The following is a 17,854-nucleotide window of genomic DNA, read 5'->3' as shown; positions in this document are numbered from 1 at the left end:
ATTTATGACACTTAAATGGACCAAAGTCACTATTTGTATGAAAGTGCTTTACAATGATATTCTTAAATTACGTATGTTGTATAAACTTAAAACGCTAATAATATGTAAGTTTCATCATATGCCTAGTAGATTTTTTTTTATTCAAACATTAACATTGCATTAAGACATTTAGCTTTTATTTATGCCTTAATATATAACTAGTGGTCCCTTTCCGAGACATTTGGAGAACTCATTGTTTTCTTATTTATTGTTAACGTTGTATCCTTGAACAAGCCGCATGACTGAACGGCACATAGTGACTGTGATAATGTATATTAAACTGCTTTTTTCAGTCAATCAATATTCCCCTTTTCTTATAATTATGTTTTCAGGCAGAACGTAACTTGAGAGATAAATTTGTGTAAGGCAAACGACCTTTTAGAGTTATTGTAAACGATTGAATCTAAGAACAGTACGTCCGTAACTTCATCTACTTGCATTTAGTTAAACTATGATGCTATTTACTTATATTTGTTTTTATATTTGTTTGTCAGACCTAGTCTTGAAACAATGTATACATTGGTCGTGGGAAAGGAAACAAAAAATAAGTCTGGTCCTTCATTTTATACTTTATAATCAAAAGATGACGAACAAACATTTTCACAAACAACATTTTTAATGTTACAGTAAAGGATTTCAAATAAACATGTGCCGATTTTTAAACGATCTCCTACTTTCATCAGAAGGTTTCTTCTAAAAATGTTCTCACGTATAGTCAATAGGATTCAAATGTCCAAGTCAACACTCTCTAGATATAAGATACAAGAAAAAGACTCAAAAGATACTAGAGAATTTATTTTACGTATATATATATACTGGACTGTTCATATTATTTTATTCGAATAATAGAAGAATTCTCTTCCATGTGGCTTCCATTGTAATACAAATGATTATAATTCTTAATACTATAACATTCTTTTAATGGCCCAAACACATACGTTTTCAAACTGTCTATGAATAGTTGATGTATTGGTTCGCATCAGGGAGCGGAAATCTTTGATATTGGGATATTGAAATTAAAATAAAGTACAAGAATGATAATTGGATGAAAAGTGAACTTAACGCGCAATGCTGTCAAAATCGTTATTGTTTGTAGCCGAATTTTATCTACAACATGATAGTATACAACTTAAATAATGTACATATAAAAATATGAATTACGTATAAAAGTAAATGTTCAGTAAGTATTGTGTTGACTATATACTAAACAAACTAATAAAAATCATTTGTTAAATGCTAACACCATATAAATACACATGATATAAAAAGCTTGACAATTCATCAAAACCTTAATACCCTTCTGCAAAGTTAAAGCTCTGTGAAAATGGAAACACTATGAACATCACAGTCACAACAAATGGAAATATATTGCTTAGGACAGTTTTGGTGTACTTAAGAACAGACTCTAAGTGTGTTTCTCAAAAGAAATATTTGGAGAAGGGAGATATTGGAATAGTTATAACATATCTTATTTCCAATGATCTTAGGAATAGCAATGAACTTAACTCTCAAATATGTAAACATATTATTTGCAGTCGATCTACAATTTAACATTATGTACATTTTAAAAACAATATGTAATAATTATATATATATACAAGGTAAGTTTTCTGTCGAAGATATATTATACAAACGAACAGCAATGATTTACTAAACACGATATGAAAACTCATGATACAAGACGGTTGTCATTTAATCAAAATCTTAATGCATTTCACCAGATTTGGAGCTCTACGGACATGGGTACGGTATGAACATAAAGGCAAAAACGGAAATCTTATTGGTTTTGACAGATTTGGTGTACCCTAGAATAGTTTGAGAGTCTTTCCCCTACAACATTCGGAATACAGAATATGAAAACACAAATTAATGATTGAAACACTCAAAAGTTTCAGTTCAGTTCATATAAAAAAAGATTTGATGTACACTAGAACACACTCATGTCATCTTAATGTGTTTCCCCGATAATTGAGTAACTGCTCAATTGAAAATACTTTATGTCCGCTAGAGGGAATTGTGGAATCTTTTTGTCCTTTTACGAGGTTGAATACATGTTGTATTTGAAAGACTTGATATTCGCAAGAACACGATCATTGTATCTTTATGTGTTTCTCGAAAGTGTGAGTACATGTTGTATTCAAAACACTTCATGTACGCTAGAACGCACTCATGGCAGAACTCAAACTAGGACTGAAAACAAAAATAATAATCGTAAATGAACAGGTGTTGGAAATCATTTCTAGCATCGTAGAACAAAAATCGGTCTTAATGTTGTACAGATGTTGAACGCGGCCGCATTTATCTTCACATGTTTTTTTTTGAAATTACACATGATTTAAGGACACTGCATGCATATAAACCTACATGTTATTTTAAAGTAACAATATTAACGCTAATACAGAAGTCAAACGGCAAATGTATTTATTTTTACATTTTAAAAAAAAAGAAAAGATATAACTCAAGGACACTAGTTGTATATAAAACTAATTCAAATATGCACGGACCTTTTGTGTTACTGCATCGATACTACAGGAAAACTTACTGAAACTGCAGGAATACTATTCGAAACTACAGGGAAACTTACTGAAAATACAGGAATTCTTTTCGAAACTACATGGAAACTTATTGAAACTGCAGGGATATTATTTGAAACTACATACAGGGAAACTTACTGAAACTACAGGGAACCTATTCAAAACCACAGGGAAACTTGCTAAAACTAAAAGGGTAATATTTGAAAATACGAACAACAAAATACGAAACTACAATCAGATGTGATTTTTTATCCCTTTTAATTTTCAGTATAAGGTATCAAAACGTTTCACCTCGGGAACACCTAACAGTTAATAGCCATTCGTGAAATACAGCTTTTGGTATCCATTCGGTTATCTGTATTGTAGTCTTACATTCTTACACTGAAACAAACAATTATCCTCTAACTAATGAACACAATATAACACAAAACCTTTTACCTGGAATGTCGGCATTTGCTCTGCTTTTTCCCTCGTTTGTTTTGTTCCTCTCGGTTGCTTGAGATTCTTCCTCTGAATATTGTTCTGGAGTGAATTGGGCATTCTGAAATGCAACATTTAATAATCTCAAATACTTGCAACCACACTTACACTTGAAATAAAAAATCATTATAATACACAGTTTACCTAAGTATAAAAACGTCATTAATAAATGTTGGAAAGGTCGCCTTAAAATAGTTTGATAAAGAGGAGTAGGAGAGGGAGATCGATTTTAAAACATGTGTTGTTTGTTCAAAACTAAAAGCACTTTTGTCGTGTACAGATTTGTGCCAATAAACAAAATCAATATAGGGGTTTTGTTGTTTGATCTTCGTCCTGTTTGTTTCATTACATATCATAACTAATACCTGATACAGCTCCCCCTTATCACTATCTCTAAGATTATCCACGAATTGCTGATAATGCTTCCCTTTCACCGGGTTACAGTCCAACGTCAGTGAATGAACCAGTGCTCTATGGAGAAACTGATACTGTTCCTGCAAATACATTTTTTAATTATTCTAAAGTATAATTACAAACTTAACACTCTAATTTATTCCGAGACTGATATTTTCATAATATATTTGTTGTTTTTTCGAAAGGTTATTGTCTAGCCTTTATTTTACTTTAAAGTGCGAATGCAGATTACTAAAAGAACCAAGTATACATATGAGTGATGCCAAACGATGATCGCACTATAGAACGATACATACCAGTGTTTGAATCATGCTGAGCCTGGGCCCAATCTCTCGAAACTTCCTTTAATAAGTCCTTTATAACCGGATGAAGCTAAGCTCGCTATTTTTGTTTTTCAATAATTTGCGTAATATTAACTTCTTTACGAACTTTTATACTTTAGGTAGGAATTTAATTTATGATAATTACAATAAACCATCTTTCATAAAAGCTAAATTTAATAATGTATTTTAGCTAATTGAAATAAGCTACTTAAGCCTCTAATGATTAAAAAGTTTCAAGAAATCGGGGCCTGTTCTGGTGCATGTTGAGACCTCATACTGATAGACGTCAAATCAATACTACGATAAATACCAGTGTTTATATCATGTTGGGCCTGTTCCTACGCATATTGAGACCTCATACTGATAGACGTCAAATCAATACTACGATAAATACCAGTGTTTATATCATGTTGGGCCTGTTCCTACGCATATTGAGACCTCATACTGATAGACGTCAAATCAATACTACGATAAATACCAGTGTTTATATCATGTTGGGCCTGTTCCGGTGCATGTTGAGACCTCATACTGATAGACGTCAACACTATACTGCGATATATACCCGTGTTTGGATCATGTTGGGTGTATTCTGGTGCATAAACCTGATACTGATAGACGTCAAATCAATACAACGTTAAATACCAGTGTTTGGATCATGTTTGGCCTGTTCCTTCGCATGTTGAGTACACATCCGGGGACGTCAATGCTCCCTTCCGCTTCTCCTTCCTTCGTCAAAATGTCGAGAGCAATATAGGTGCCCGTTCGTCCCACGCCCGCACTAGACACAAAATAGCATATAGGAAAATGGAAAACGCTTTATCATTTATCAAACGTCACAAACCGTCGTATCAGTAGGTTTTGTGGAAAAGTCCACTTGAAATAAAAAACATGAAAAATCATGAATGTTTAAAAAAAAATGTTTTGCCAAAGCATGATTGCCATTTTGGTTTGTGTCAGAAAAAACGTACACCTTTACCATTCATTTGTTTTGAGAAATGAAGACCTATGAATAACAAACGCTCATAATTTTGGTTTTTAAATAGTAATACCTGCAATGGACCAATGTTGGACCATTGAGCTTTTTCGAAGAGTTCAGGACCATTTTCCAGAACTCTATAAGAGAGAGAACGTCCTCAGGTACACCTCTGTCAGGCCAAGACGTGAAATGAAACTGGTAAAGTTTTCTCTCTTCGGAACTCTCCGGGAAATGTATAAAAGGTCATAATAAACATTTATCTTATTGTTATCATAGTATTTGACTAAGCTTGCATGAGTTTGACCTTGTTGCCCTGGTTGGATTAAATAGCTTTCAGGGGATGACTGTGTTTATAACGTTTATATATAAATGTAATTTATGAATATGCATGACGTTTTTGAAGGTACAAAATACTACGATAGGGTTTTTCAGTCTGAAATTGCCTTTATTTGTAAATGCTAGGAAAAGTTAGAGATTGGAACCTCGAAAAATAGTATAACCCATCAGTGAATTCTTATCTTGTTCTCATAACGTTTTGATGCTTTAACTCCAATTTTCAAGAGTATACAAAAATAGTATTGGATAGATTGTATGTTGGTTCTTGGTCCCCGACTTTTCTGTGTTTGGTAATGATACGTGTGCAACTGAAAAATACCATAACGGGCTTTTGGATATCGAGGTTGTCACGGTTTATTGTGATACATTTGTATTTATATTGTCTTTAACATTGATGCGGTCGAAATACATCTTGTACGGCCAATGTTCTATAACGATCACGTGATACTCCTCTGTGATAAATGACACATTGCCTCCATAAATAAACATATATAAGGATAGCAAAAGTTGAGAAACTAACATAGTGTGAGTGTTAAATTATCAAATACAATTATAGCACGTCCTATTCAATTAACGAGAAGGATAGAACCCGGATGTTTCATTAAATATACATTTAGCCAAAACTGATAACTAGGATGTCATTATGTTTCACTAATTCAAAGTACTTAAGTCACTCAGCCATAAGCAGCAACACAATATCATTATATGCAAACTACTTTCATCTTGTTATAACATTTAATGTCACGGAAGTCAAAGATGAGTAAAATTTCTCTCTATTTACAGTGCGATAAAAGCAGTAAGCAACAATTTTATGAAGACTTGAATAATGCTAATTTTTGAACAAGACAGCAGCGCGGAGCGACGCTCGTCTGTTTTTAGCAGTCAGAGTTGGGCATAACTTGAAATTTTGAGTAACTTGAGATGTTTTTGAGTTACCAGCAAAGATTTTCTTTACGACGACTGAGACAACGTTTTGCCCTGTAGTTTTCATTTTATAATAGATGTTTTTATATTAATATTTAAAACAAGATAAACGTTCTTGATTTGTTTAAATAGAAATGGTATTATCTTCAGTTCACCCAGAGCAAAAAAGAAATTTAAGAATTGAACAAAAACATGTGAAAACCTTAAATACATCGTACCTGAGATATTTGAAATGTTCGTCTTGTAAATTCAGCATACTCATAATCTGACAGACAAGTAACTTTAACATTTCCATAACGGGTAGACGGTCCAACATCCGGCCAATATTTGTCACATTTCTCTTTCTGAAAAATATAAACTTACTTTAACTTAGTCACTTCATGATAAACATCACATAGTAAAATGGATAATGCTTATACTTTTGTAATATATATGATAGATCATAAGTGTGCTGGGTACCAAATTACATTTATTGTTTGATGGTCTTTACAAATGAACACGTATAGTACACTATTTCGTTACAGAATTTACCAACAACACCTACACTATGGAAAATACCATGGTAAACTTGTAAGCTATGTGGAACTTTTCGGCCAACATGTTTAATCAAAGCGTACCTCTTCTTCAATTAAATTGGTAACCATGACGACTTTTTCAACTTTCTGCTGCCAGACCATTTCCCAAAACAATCCAAAGTCTCCAAGTTGTTTTGACATCGGACCTTCAAAAAAAACGGAAAAAACATTTTGCACAAAAACCTCAAAACATGTGGTTTCAGACATACTGTCCAGACGAAAAAATGCAAGGTTTTCCGGTGAGCACAATGATAAGCACATTCGTTTTTACAATGTGTCCGAGGACTGCTCTGTACCCGTCTTTGGTGTATCGGAGTTTGGTTTGCGGTCAAAAAGTCGGACAAATGAGTTTCCAGAAGGTACTCCAGTTACCTCACAACACAATAACTTACTCTCGTGCAAGATTTTCAAACGAGAGTGTTATTGCATAAGACGATATAAATTTAATTTATAGCTGAGCTTATCACTGTATATTGCATTGTATCATTATTATACATATATCACTTTGTACTGGAATGTGGAATATCCTCTGATATAAAACGTGAATATATACCACTATTTAATATACGTAGACAAAACATGCAAAATATGATTGATTACATCTGATAAAGAAGATATGTTAAGTTTTTTTTAATCAGTTGACATGTGTACGTCCTACTTATTGGATATGTATCGTAGTGTATTCATGTAACCTTTAGGTATTGTAAAGTTAATAACAAATTTTTACATGTTTTGTGTATGATATACCTATATGATCAGCTTTAAGTATAAAGTAAAACTAATCCTACAGTAACAGTTTCATTTATGGATACTTTTGTTGTAATAACTCTTGTCTGACTAAAAATAAGTACGCTTTTAAAAGTGCAAATGATTGTTTGAATCAATAAGTATCCAATAGATAGAACTTTTTAATCTGACATATACTTTCCGTCTATATCGTTACTTGACTGAACGTTAATCCAAAGAGTGCATGTGCAATGATTCTGTAGTATGTTATAGTGATTTAGGTGTTAGGCTCCCTATAGTTTCGATTTGTATAGCTTGTCCGGTAAATGAAGTTACAGATGTGTGCGTGCGTGCGTGCGTGCGCGTGTACGTGCGTGCGTGTGTGTGTGTGTGTGTTTTCTGTACAATCGAAATTAAATGAAGTTTTAATTTAATTACTTTAATAATCTTTGTTTCTTTTCTCATTTATTTTCACATAGAGTAGTAATAACACATTATCTTCATCTTTATATAATATAACCTTCTATGCATTTTCTATCAGTATGGTTAAGCTCACACGCACGCACGCACGCACGCACGCACGCACGCACGCACGCACGCACGCACGCACACACGCACGCACGCACACACGCGCACGCACGCACGCACGCACACACACACACACACACACACACACACACACACACACACACACACACACGACAGTGATGTCCCCATACACTTAGATATTCATACAAGTAAAAACTACAATAGAGATTTAATATTTGTTAAATAATTCAACAAATACATACATTACAAAAATAAAAAAAAATTAAAAAATGAATCCTTATGGCTATTTGTGTCTTTTACTGATTATGTTAGTTTTAGTATTTCCCACTTTTTATTGTGGGCTTCGAACTTATCGTGTTTTAAAGCAACTTGCTCTTCTATTTTAATCCTTAATTTAAGATACATCATATATGCATTAAATGATAGATGTCTATTATTGCATTTGGTTGAGTTATATAAAATTTCATTAAAACAATAAGGAAGTTGCAAACATTACTATATTTGTTTTTACATACTATTTCCAATAAAGCCTCACGTTTATTGATTACGATGTTAATTGTTGTTGAGGCAATAAAAATTATTTAATTTGTTCCACAACTGTTGTGTTTCATAGCACTCCCAATATAGATGTTCTATGGATTCGACACCTGAATGGCAAAATGAGCATAATGTACAATCGACAAGTTTGTACTTAAAAAGTAATGTATTTGTTGGTATTATTCTCAAAAGGAACTTGTAATAAAAACTGCGTAAGGTGGTGTCTATTGTTAATTTGTATATATTACTATAGATATGTTTCCTTTCCATATGTTCATTTTCGCTTGCTAAAGTTTCTGTCCATTTTAGTTTTGAAGTTGGTGTTAATGTTGTTTGAAGTAATATTAAGTAAAGAAAATTGTTTGATTGCTTTGATTGTACAACTTTTTCTTTGAATGATGTGTTGTTAGTGTGGCTAATTCCATCTTTAGTAAGCTGTATTCTCGTTTCCATCGGGATTGATTTAATGAGGGTTTGGTATCTTATGAAATCGGAGCTTTGTATGCCGTATAAATATTCAATTTGTCAAAATCTTTGTTAGCTGTTTAATATGTTCTTAATATGACCTTAAATGGACTTATTATGGCCCATATTCACGAACGTTCTGTGTCTGAGTCTCAGGCTCAAGACTCAAACGTTGAATTATTATTATCATTATTGTTATTACAACAACGTACAAGAGCAGTGATGGTTGCTCCAAATGAAAGGTACCATACATAACTGACATTTTATCCAAACACAAAAGGATAAACAATGGATTTCATATCAAGATACGCATGTCTGAAAGCACGCTTAAAGTCAAAATTAAATATAGGCCAGGTTTACCTTATGACACTTACCTAAAGTTGCGATGTATTCATTTCTTCTTTTGTAACCCTTAAATAAAAAAGATCAATTTCTTAAAATGGGAAAATGATATAGAAGCTTTGTTCGAACACTTGTAAAGGTAATACAACGAAGACAAATACTTCGGAAAAGTAGAGCAAGTATTGATTATTAATACATATGAATTAAGCTATATTAAGTAATATTGTTATCAAGAAAAATACCATACATCGATAAAGCTTGCGTTTATGTAATCAGTTCCATTGCACCAAACCTTCACTCTTGAATCGTCATCTGCAGATTGAAATGATAGTTTCGTATGAGAAGCACATTTCGGACTATTACAATGCAATCTACAGCGACAAGTCTAGCAGCAAAAAACACTCATGAAATAATGGCAATGTTTAGATAAGAGCCATGACATAGAAACACACTCTTAGCACTTTATAGATAGACAATAAAATATCGCCTAGCACCTACTGACCAAATGCAAAAATTATTAATTGTCACACTATATCGAAAGTACTCTAATTGGACCAAGTGAATACCAAGCTTTTGATAAATCCCACTTACATGGGTAAATTCCTTTATATCTGTTTCGTGACATATTGGTCGCTTTTTGCGAATCTTCGTACGATTTTGTAAGACCGTATGGAAGTTTCTGCATGAATGGAAAAAAGTGGTCATATTAGACATGTATATAACAACAACCTGTAATTCAACATATTTATCTTCTGACATTGTAAAGGGTTCATGTAGGTTCAATGTACGCACCATGTGTGTTTTCTATATTAAAAATTTCAATGCTTGCTCATCATTTAATATATTGAACATAAAACAATATTAATTACCTAGTGCAACGCATATTTATCAGAAACGTTTTCGTTTAATTGTTTAAACATTCGCAAATAAATCATTATTTGTGTTGCTTTTCTAAACCAGTATTTTTGTTGTTGTTTAATGTATGAACATTCTTAGGAAATGTTTTATACCTTATTCAAGTGAACATTTTATCAAATAGATTTTCTTAACAATTTCACCTTAAATTCTTCCTCAAACGATCTTTTTGTTTTTTCATTGACATATGCATGTAACGCCTCAACGTTTACTTTGGTTTTGTTAACCTCATTTGCGTTGTTATAATACACTCCTCCATCTTCTTCAAACCTAATTGCGATTTCCCGTGCAATAGCGTCCTCGTCGTCTAAAAATAACAGAAATGCAATAAACTGATTAAAAACATTCATCGTTGACACTGAAACAAGTGACAACATGACTCCGATGGATTGCATAGATAATGTACAATAAGCATGAAAAACTGCAGCGGAATGGGTCAAGTAAGTAACAGAACATGCGTTTAACATTACCAATTTCAAGACAATCCTGTATTTCAATCATGTTTGTTCTAGCTTTCTTCCCTGGAGGGTTTTTGCAATAATGATTGGAAACCAGGACTTTCTGTGTTGAACCGTCACTTGTGTTGGCATAAATAGCATCAGTTTGAGCAGCTCCTCAAATAGACAGATATGTATGTTACACTAACGATTAACAAAACATACCTGTTGTTATAGACATAGAGTATTTCAGCTAATATTAAAATAAGTTAAAAAGTGGCTATTATATTATTTTACTTAGACTTTAACAAACAACAAGCTTCCTATTGAACTTACTGTTTTTATTAACAGTTGCATAGACATTTGATGAATCAACGTGCTCTTCGTCATTTTGATTGGTCTTACACGTTGACGTTTCTTTGTAACCATATCTACAACATAATGATGCAACATTTTGTTTAATTAGAATATATATATGTTTCTATGAAAATGGTAGAAGTATGTTATGTCAGGCAGTACAGTTAAAATGTATAGAAACGTACCTTTTTCTTAGAGCAATGAAGGCGATGACTGCAATGATGGCAACAATAAGTATTACGCTGCCACCAATAGCGTCTGCTCGTGAGTCAAAAGAGGTATCTTTTTCACCTAAAACACAGCAATAAACACTATTCTTTAACTTGTAAATGGCAAAATCAAAACTAAATAGCTGATTGAGATCAATTTAACATCGACACCATGTTAAAAGTCGAATATATTTGGTTCCTCCAAGAGACTTCTTTCATAGTATTTATTCAGTTGATATAAACAATATCTAAACATGAAACCGAAATCAATCATGAATATCCTTGTGTAAAAGTGGCGTATGCTCAATTCCATCTGCGGCAGTTTCTATTCGTTTAATGTTGTGAGAGTAATTGATATGCATTACCTTGTGGATCGTTTTGACACACATCTGCAGTGTAGCCAGAAGTGCAACCGTGAAGGCATTTTCCACTTTTAGCTGAACATCTTGTTCCATGGCCACGTTTGATACAATTTTGATCGCACTCATGTTCACACATATCTCCAAAGTAATTTTCTAAACATCCTTTGGTACACTTTCCTGATAAATAGCATTCTATGTCAACGCAGATGACACTACAATTTATGTTACAATGCGGTCCATATTTCAGATTCGATGCACATTCCAAACACTTACCATTAAATCGGTTGCATGTGTTACAGGACTCGTTGCATTTATGTTTGCAAAGCTTACCCCAAAACCCCTCAGAGCAACCTTCTTTGCATTCACCCGAAGCTGAATCGCATTGTCCTTCGATGCACGTAACACTACACTTCAAACAATCACCATTTTCGTTCGGATAGTATCCTTCTTCACATACAATACACCTGGAATTATTCAAAGTCACTGAACATGATTTACAATGCTCTAGCAATGAACAGGGACAGCAAGATCCATTATCTGGAAAGTATTCATCGCTGATACATTTATCACAGTTGTCAGATGTGGCGCATTTGCCTTGCTGGCAAACGCATGCCTTGCTCGGACTTGTGTGTCCTCTAATACAGGTGTTGCAATAGTCGTTACTAAACAAATCACTCGTACAAGTACATTTTCCATTGTCTTTTTTACACTGATTATGTTTACACCCTCTACCACAAACATGTTCGCATTTATAACCGTGAAAACCTTTTTGACATGATGTGCAACTATTGAAGTTTGTACACTGTTTGCAGTTTGTTGGACATTCTAGACATTTTGGGTATATTTGATTAGGATAGTAACCTTCTAAGCAACCATCACAACCCCTGTGAGAGATGCATGTACATCCAGAAAGTCCACACCTACGGCATTCCTTTTTATCATATACATAGTGTCCTGGTTGACAACTGCGTTCACAGTTTGATCCGTAGTATTTATCAACACATTTCTTACATATTAATCCCGTATCTCTGTCGCATTGTACACACATGTTGTTATTGCACTCCTTGTCGCACTTATTGCCCCAGTACCAGTGTTTGCATCCCAATATGCATGTGCCATCCAAATAGCAAGTGTTGTACTTACCAGACCTGCAATTGGTGCACTTATGCTGTGCTGTTATATCTAAAACAAAATTAGGCAACGGTTATCATTAACAATAATCTCATAATATTTTGCAGTATTTGTTATAAAAAAAACCCTCTAAACTGTGTGTTACTTGATTAGAGGACGAAGATTTTGATTTGATTTGTTTATATGCTATTTCATTTAAACCCAGTTATGGATATGTCCCCAGACGATAAGGTCGCTAACATCAGGTACATAGGTAGCCAGTGAGCATTATGCTTTCGTCGGAATCATTTTTTCTCCTTATTCTCTTTTCTTTTATTCTTACGTTTGTAAATTTCATTTCCAATAGTCTTAAAGATGAGCTTTTACTCCCAAGTAAGATGTACCACAATTAATACAATTGCTTTCATATACCAAATAGGATGAATAAAAAGTCGAAAACAATGGTTCTTATGAAGGATGTCGATTTTAATGTGAAAGGAAGGTGCAGAAAACACAATATTTCTACCTTATAAGACGAAGTAGATTATAGTTAATCTTTCGGAACTCACCAATCATTTACAAAATATTCAGTTATTAAATGTAATGTTTCAATCTTGTAATAAGTATTTTTCCCCATAAATAAATTATCTAGTAAGTTGTTAAAGGCTTATCATTCAAAATTTGTATTTGTAATACATGTGTATGGATTGATTTTGAATAAGAGTGCCACTTTAAAAATGTATCGATTTATTACAACAACAAACTTAGTAAATGTTTTTTAAGAAACATCCAGGCCGTCATTCATATCTGCATCCAATTTTTCGTGTTAAACAATGTTTATATATAATCATAATTATTATAATTCCAATTCCAAAAGCTCCAACCATACTGCAAGAAAACTTAATAAATTCATGGCAGACACTCGTCTGTATGAATTGCTATTATATAAATGAGTTTTTAAAACGTTCGATCTGTATCGTAAATACTTATATGAACAACTAGAGAAACAAGCTCAGTAGCCAAAAGTTTAAACATAAACCCCTCCAAATGGCACGGGGTAATCGCCAAATACATAGAACACAAAAACAAAAATCAAAAATAAGAAAAGTGGAAAATTAGCGCAAAACTCCACAAACAACACAGCACGTATATACAATATAAAACCAAGGTGTGTTTATTAAGCTTTGTAAATCAATAATGTTAAAATATAAAATATGTGTGTCATGGCTTTGCTATACAATACATCCATGACTTTCTCATGTAATGATATCAACACTTTCAAATTATTTTTTTAACTTAACCTGAGAAGAGCAATCCAAAGATAATTCCAATTCCAAAAGCTCCAAACATATTACAAGAAAAATTACTGACTTTTCTTAAGTGAACGTGTCTGTATAAATAGCTATAATAGTAATACAATTTAAATCTGTTCAAAAATAAAGTTTTACAAAGCAGAAAATCTTACAAACTGTGTGTACTTTGATTAAAGGAGGAAAATATTGGTTTAAATTATTGTATATACGTATTATTTTTCCTGATTCGCCCGGAATATAAACGGCTAAGTACTCTACCATTCTTAAAGCTGTTATGCAACATTAACTTATTTCCGCACTTAGTTATGATACACAATACACGTTTTTATCCATAAAATGCATCTGTCTAGTTTGTCTGTTTAACATTAAACAAGGAGTTTGTTAATTGTATGGCTACAAGGCTTTTCCCTTTGTACAATTGCTTTTTAACTTTGAATAAATTCATTCTATACCAATATATATGCATCTGCAATATGTACAAAAACATGGGCGCAACGTACACAATTTACACTGATTTAGAGACGGATAACATCCAGTTCGCGAGGCACGACCTCGTAAGAAAGCTGTCTTATTGTATTTCACGATAAAACTCCTAATAATGCATTTGGATTAAAGGTCGATATTGATTTCAAACTACATATATTTTTAATTTGTGTAATGTTATGTATGACTTTTACCAAAATAGTATTGACATTAAGGAAAGAATGTCCTTATAATTTTCACACGCTTTTGTTTAAACACCGGAACAATAAAACGGGTTGCCTTCAATTCATTACTTAGTATAATGTCTTGATAATAAGTGTCATATGTCAAGAGTTAACTTTGAGTTATCAAAATATAACTACAATTTCTTCTTCCAGTAATAACAATATTCATAAAAAGTAATAAGACCATTCAAAGCTTACCAATTTACATATAATTAGCACTATGCATTAGCAATCAGGATCTAGACAAACACAGCTAGACGGACGCAACTTAACAGATGGATTTTAAAGGGAACCACTAATTATTGGTATTTTTCGACTGCTACACTAAAGATTAACGTAAACCAAAGGCTGGTACCCTTCCTATCGGGAAAGTACTCTCACGACAGTCCTTATAGTAGCAGTAAACAATTATATTAGACATAAATAGGTGGATATTACGTCCGCGAGAATCAAATTACTGCATTCTTGAAAACATTTTCGGAACAAATACTTCAGTTAAATTTTACTGAAATGTCTAAAATATCTGAAAGTCACCATTAGTGAGAGGCGCTCTTTAGCGTCCAGGGGCGGTCTGCCTTCGACTACTGTTATCTGGTGTATATGATGATAAAGGCTTCCTAGTTACTAAGGCAATCTTTGGTGTCAATGTAGAGGAGTCCCCTTGTCACCCATGGCAAATGGTGTATCACGAAGCAGCACCCGGAATACTGCACTCTCCTTGGCAAATGGTGTATCGCGAAGCAGCACCCGGAATTCTGCGCTGTTCTGTAGCGCTGGTAAATGTTTTACCCTGTTATCCCCTTAAATAATTAGTATGTATTCTGAATGCCAGTGCAGCTCGTACCGTTTTAACTTAACTCAAAACCCGGTAAATGTAAACATTTTAACACACACTTTTTTACGTTAAATGGTTTATTGCTGTTAACGTAAAATGGTTTGTTTTTCCATAAATTTCAATAAGATATAATAAAAATAAGGTAACACAGATTAAACTATAACACAGCACTTCCTTATTATACTTCAACTCGTTTCTATAGCCACAAAAGAAAGTGTTGACTGCTGCATAAATTTGGCGTACGTAGTGACCAAACATATCTTGTGGAATAAACTGTTGAAAACGTTGTCGAATAATAATTTAGGTTAAGCTGATGTAATACGAGTCTCATACTGTCTGGTAGCATTCTCCTGACCTAAATTAGTAAGGTTTTGACAATAAAACTTGTGAATTTACGCGAAGGTGACTAATTATTTGGAATAAAGTAAATCTTAACTTGAATCTTGACTTGTGTGGCAAGGAATTAATTAACTAAACAATACACAGGTGCATAATAAATTTTATGCCTTAAACTTATCGGAATAATCCTTGTTTAGGTGATTGCTCACATATTGTCATTTTACACGAGACCTATGTCATTTCACACGAGTATCCAACAACGTGAAACAATGGTCAGAGTACCTATCGTTATTATGTACAAAGACCTGAGATCACTGAGTCGTATCAGTATTAATGTCCTTTACTGTCTAGAAAGAGTCTAACAGTACAACACAATAAAGGTGAAGCTTTTTTCGAAGCAATCAATTAAGATATATTGTAATTACTAAAAACTATTAGAAGCACTGAAGGATCATTTACTTTGTGAGATTAATGAAGCTATTTTAATCATATTCGGCTTACTCCTTTCATGTAAAGAGAAAAATGCGTTAATCATAGTAGATACTTTTAAGTAGTGTTGCTATTTATGCTTATTTATTTCATTTAGATAAAAAATATGTTAAAAAAGTCATGCTTTTTATTACAGCCAAGGTCCTTTTTTATTATAAATTAGACGTTATTATATTCATTATATACTTCTGCTTATCTGATTGGGAAACAAACTATTCTCACTTTTATCATGATACTTTGAAATGCAAACTATTTAAACTCAAATCCGTTGTAAGTGTATCGTCAGTCATTTGTTAAGTAAATGATTCAGTTCCAAACACTTGATTTTAGTACATTGTATAGACGTCTGAGTAAGACGGAGTAATATGACTGTGTGCCGATGGTCGCTCTCACTGTAACAGGTTAATACAATTAAAGGTACATTATTATTCAGGACAGTATATTAATATTAGCTGTATTGTTTTGTTAAGAAGTAACAACATAGGATAGTTGAAGTAATTATCGTTGATGTACGAACAATGGATACAATGCTGATGGAACATGCGTAGCGGGATTTAAAAACGGGTAGTAAATGAGACAGACGTGCATCAATCTCATCAAGCTCATATCGTGACGTGCACTTCGTTTCTTTACGTTTTATACGTCACATAGACGGATGATATCGTGGCGATCCTTGTTATTAATGTAAACTCGTATGCATAATCTAATAGTGACGTTATTATGATCCTAGTCGTCGATGCCGCTATAAAAGTCCATCAAACTGCAAGAAGTGTACCAGCTCTAGCAGTTGCTCATCGTGCGATCAAGATTATTATGGATCTTATTGTCAGTATCAATGTGGATCTGGCTGTATAAATGGCGTATGTGACCCTAACTTAGCATATTGCGATTGTAACACTGGCTATGAAAGTATTTAATGTGAAGCTTGCGTCATTGGAGGAAATATTCCAAAATGTCAATACGAGTAGTCGTCTGGGTCCGTAGACAGAATATGTGAAAGTGAAACGGGAACACGTTCCTGTAGAACCGATGGGACTGGAAGTATATCTAACATATGTGCAACCGATTCCTATGGCAATTAATGCACGTTAAACTGGAGATCAAAATGTACAATTAAATATGAGTCCGTCAACTCGTGTTCAACAACAATTAATAAAGGATATGTGAATCCACCTAAACACAGCAACATTCAGCTAAATACTTTCGAAGAAGTGGGTAAGTGTGAGTTATGTAAAATGATGCTTAACTCAATGTGTCATCATGATTAACATTGACAGTCCATGTATTAATCTGAGTATACATCTGTAGGTTAGTTTAACAATAATTAGCAGGTCTGATAACAATACTTTTTACTATACGTAAGACCGAGTCTGAGAAACATCGCGCAAACAAGCGTTATTAGAAGGTGTAAGATGTTATTGTTTTTATTAGGTATTAGAATGGATGGATGTCAAATGACTGTGGCCATAACCTGTTTTTCATCGAATATGACATTTATGATATAATTCTAAGCCAAATAAAATACATAATACATCCTCAGCCAATGAAACAGCAGATAGGT

General features: G+C 33.3%; 1 protein-coding gene across 1 annotated transcript; it reads right to left on the bottom strand.

Moving 5' to 3' along the window:
* Positions 1 to 1,514: 1,514 nt before the first annotated feature.
* On the bottom strand, positions 1,515 to 10,813 carry LOC128204952 (receptor-type tyrosine-protein phosphatase epsilon-like). The gene is made up of 12 exons (XM_052906350.1): positions 10,798 to 10,813; positions 10,279 to 10,442; positions 9,812 to 9,899; positions 9,468 to 9,532; positions 9,253 to 9,289; positions 6,644 to 6,747; positions 6,245 to 6,370; positions 4,840 to 4,988; positions 4,433 to 4,568; positions 3,419 to 3,547; positions 3,012 to 3,114; positions 1,515 to 2,229 (listed from the first exon to the last, which is right to left on the bottom strand). Exons 1-12 carry the CDS (start codon positions 10,811 to 10,813, stop codon positions 2,219 to 2,221), a joined length of 1,128 nt encoding a protein of 375 aa, XP_052762310.1. The 3' UTR covers positions 1,515 to 2,218.
* Between the last annotated feature and the right edge of the window lie 7,041 nt (positions 10,814 to 17,854).

The sequence above is a fragment of the Mya arenaria genome, chromosome 10 (assembly GCF_026914265.1).
Source record: "Mya arenaria isolate MELC-2E11 chromosome 10, ASM2691426v1".
In the NCBI taxonomy this organism is placed as follows: domain Eukaryota; kingdom Metazoa; phylum Mollusca; class Bivalvia; order Myida; family Myidae; genus Mya; species Mya arenaria.
This window is presented reverse-complemented; position numbering and strand designations above follow the sequence as displayed.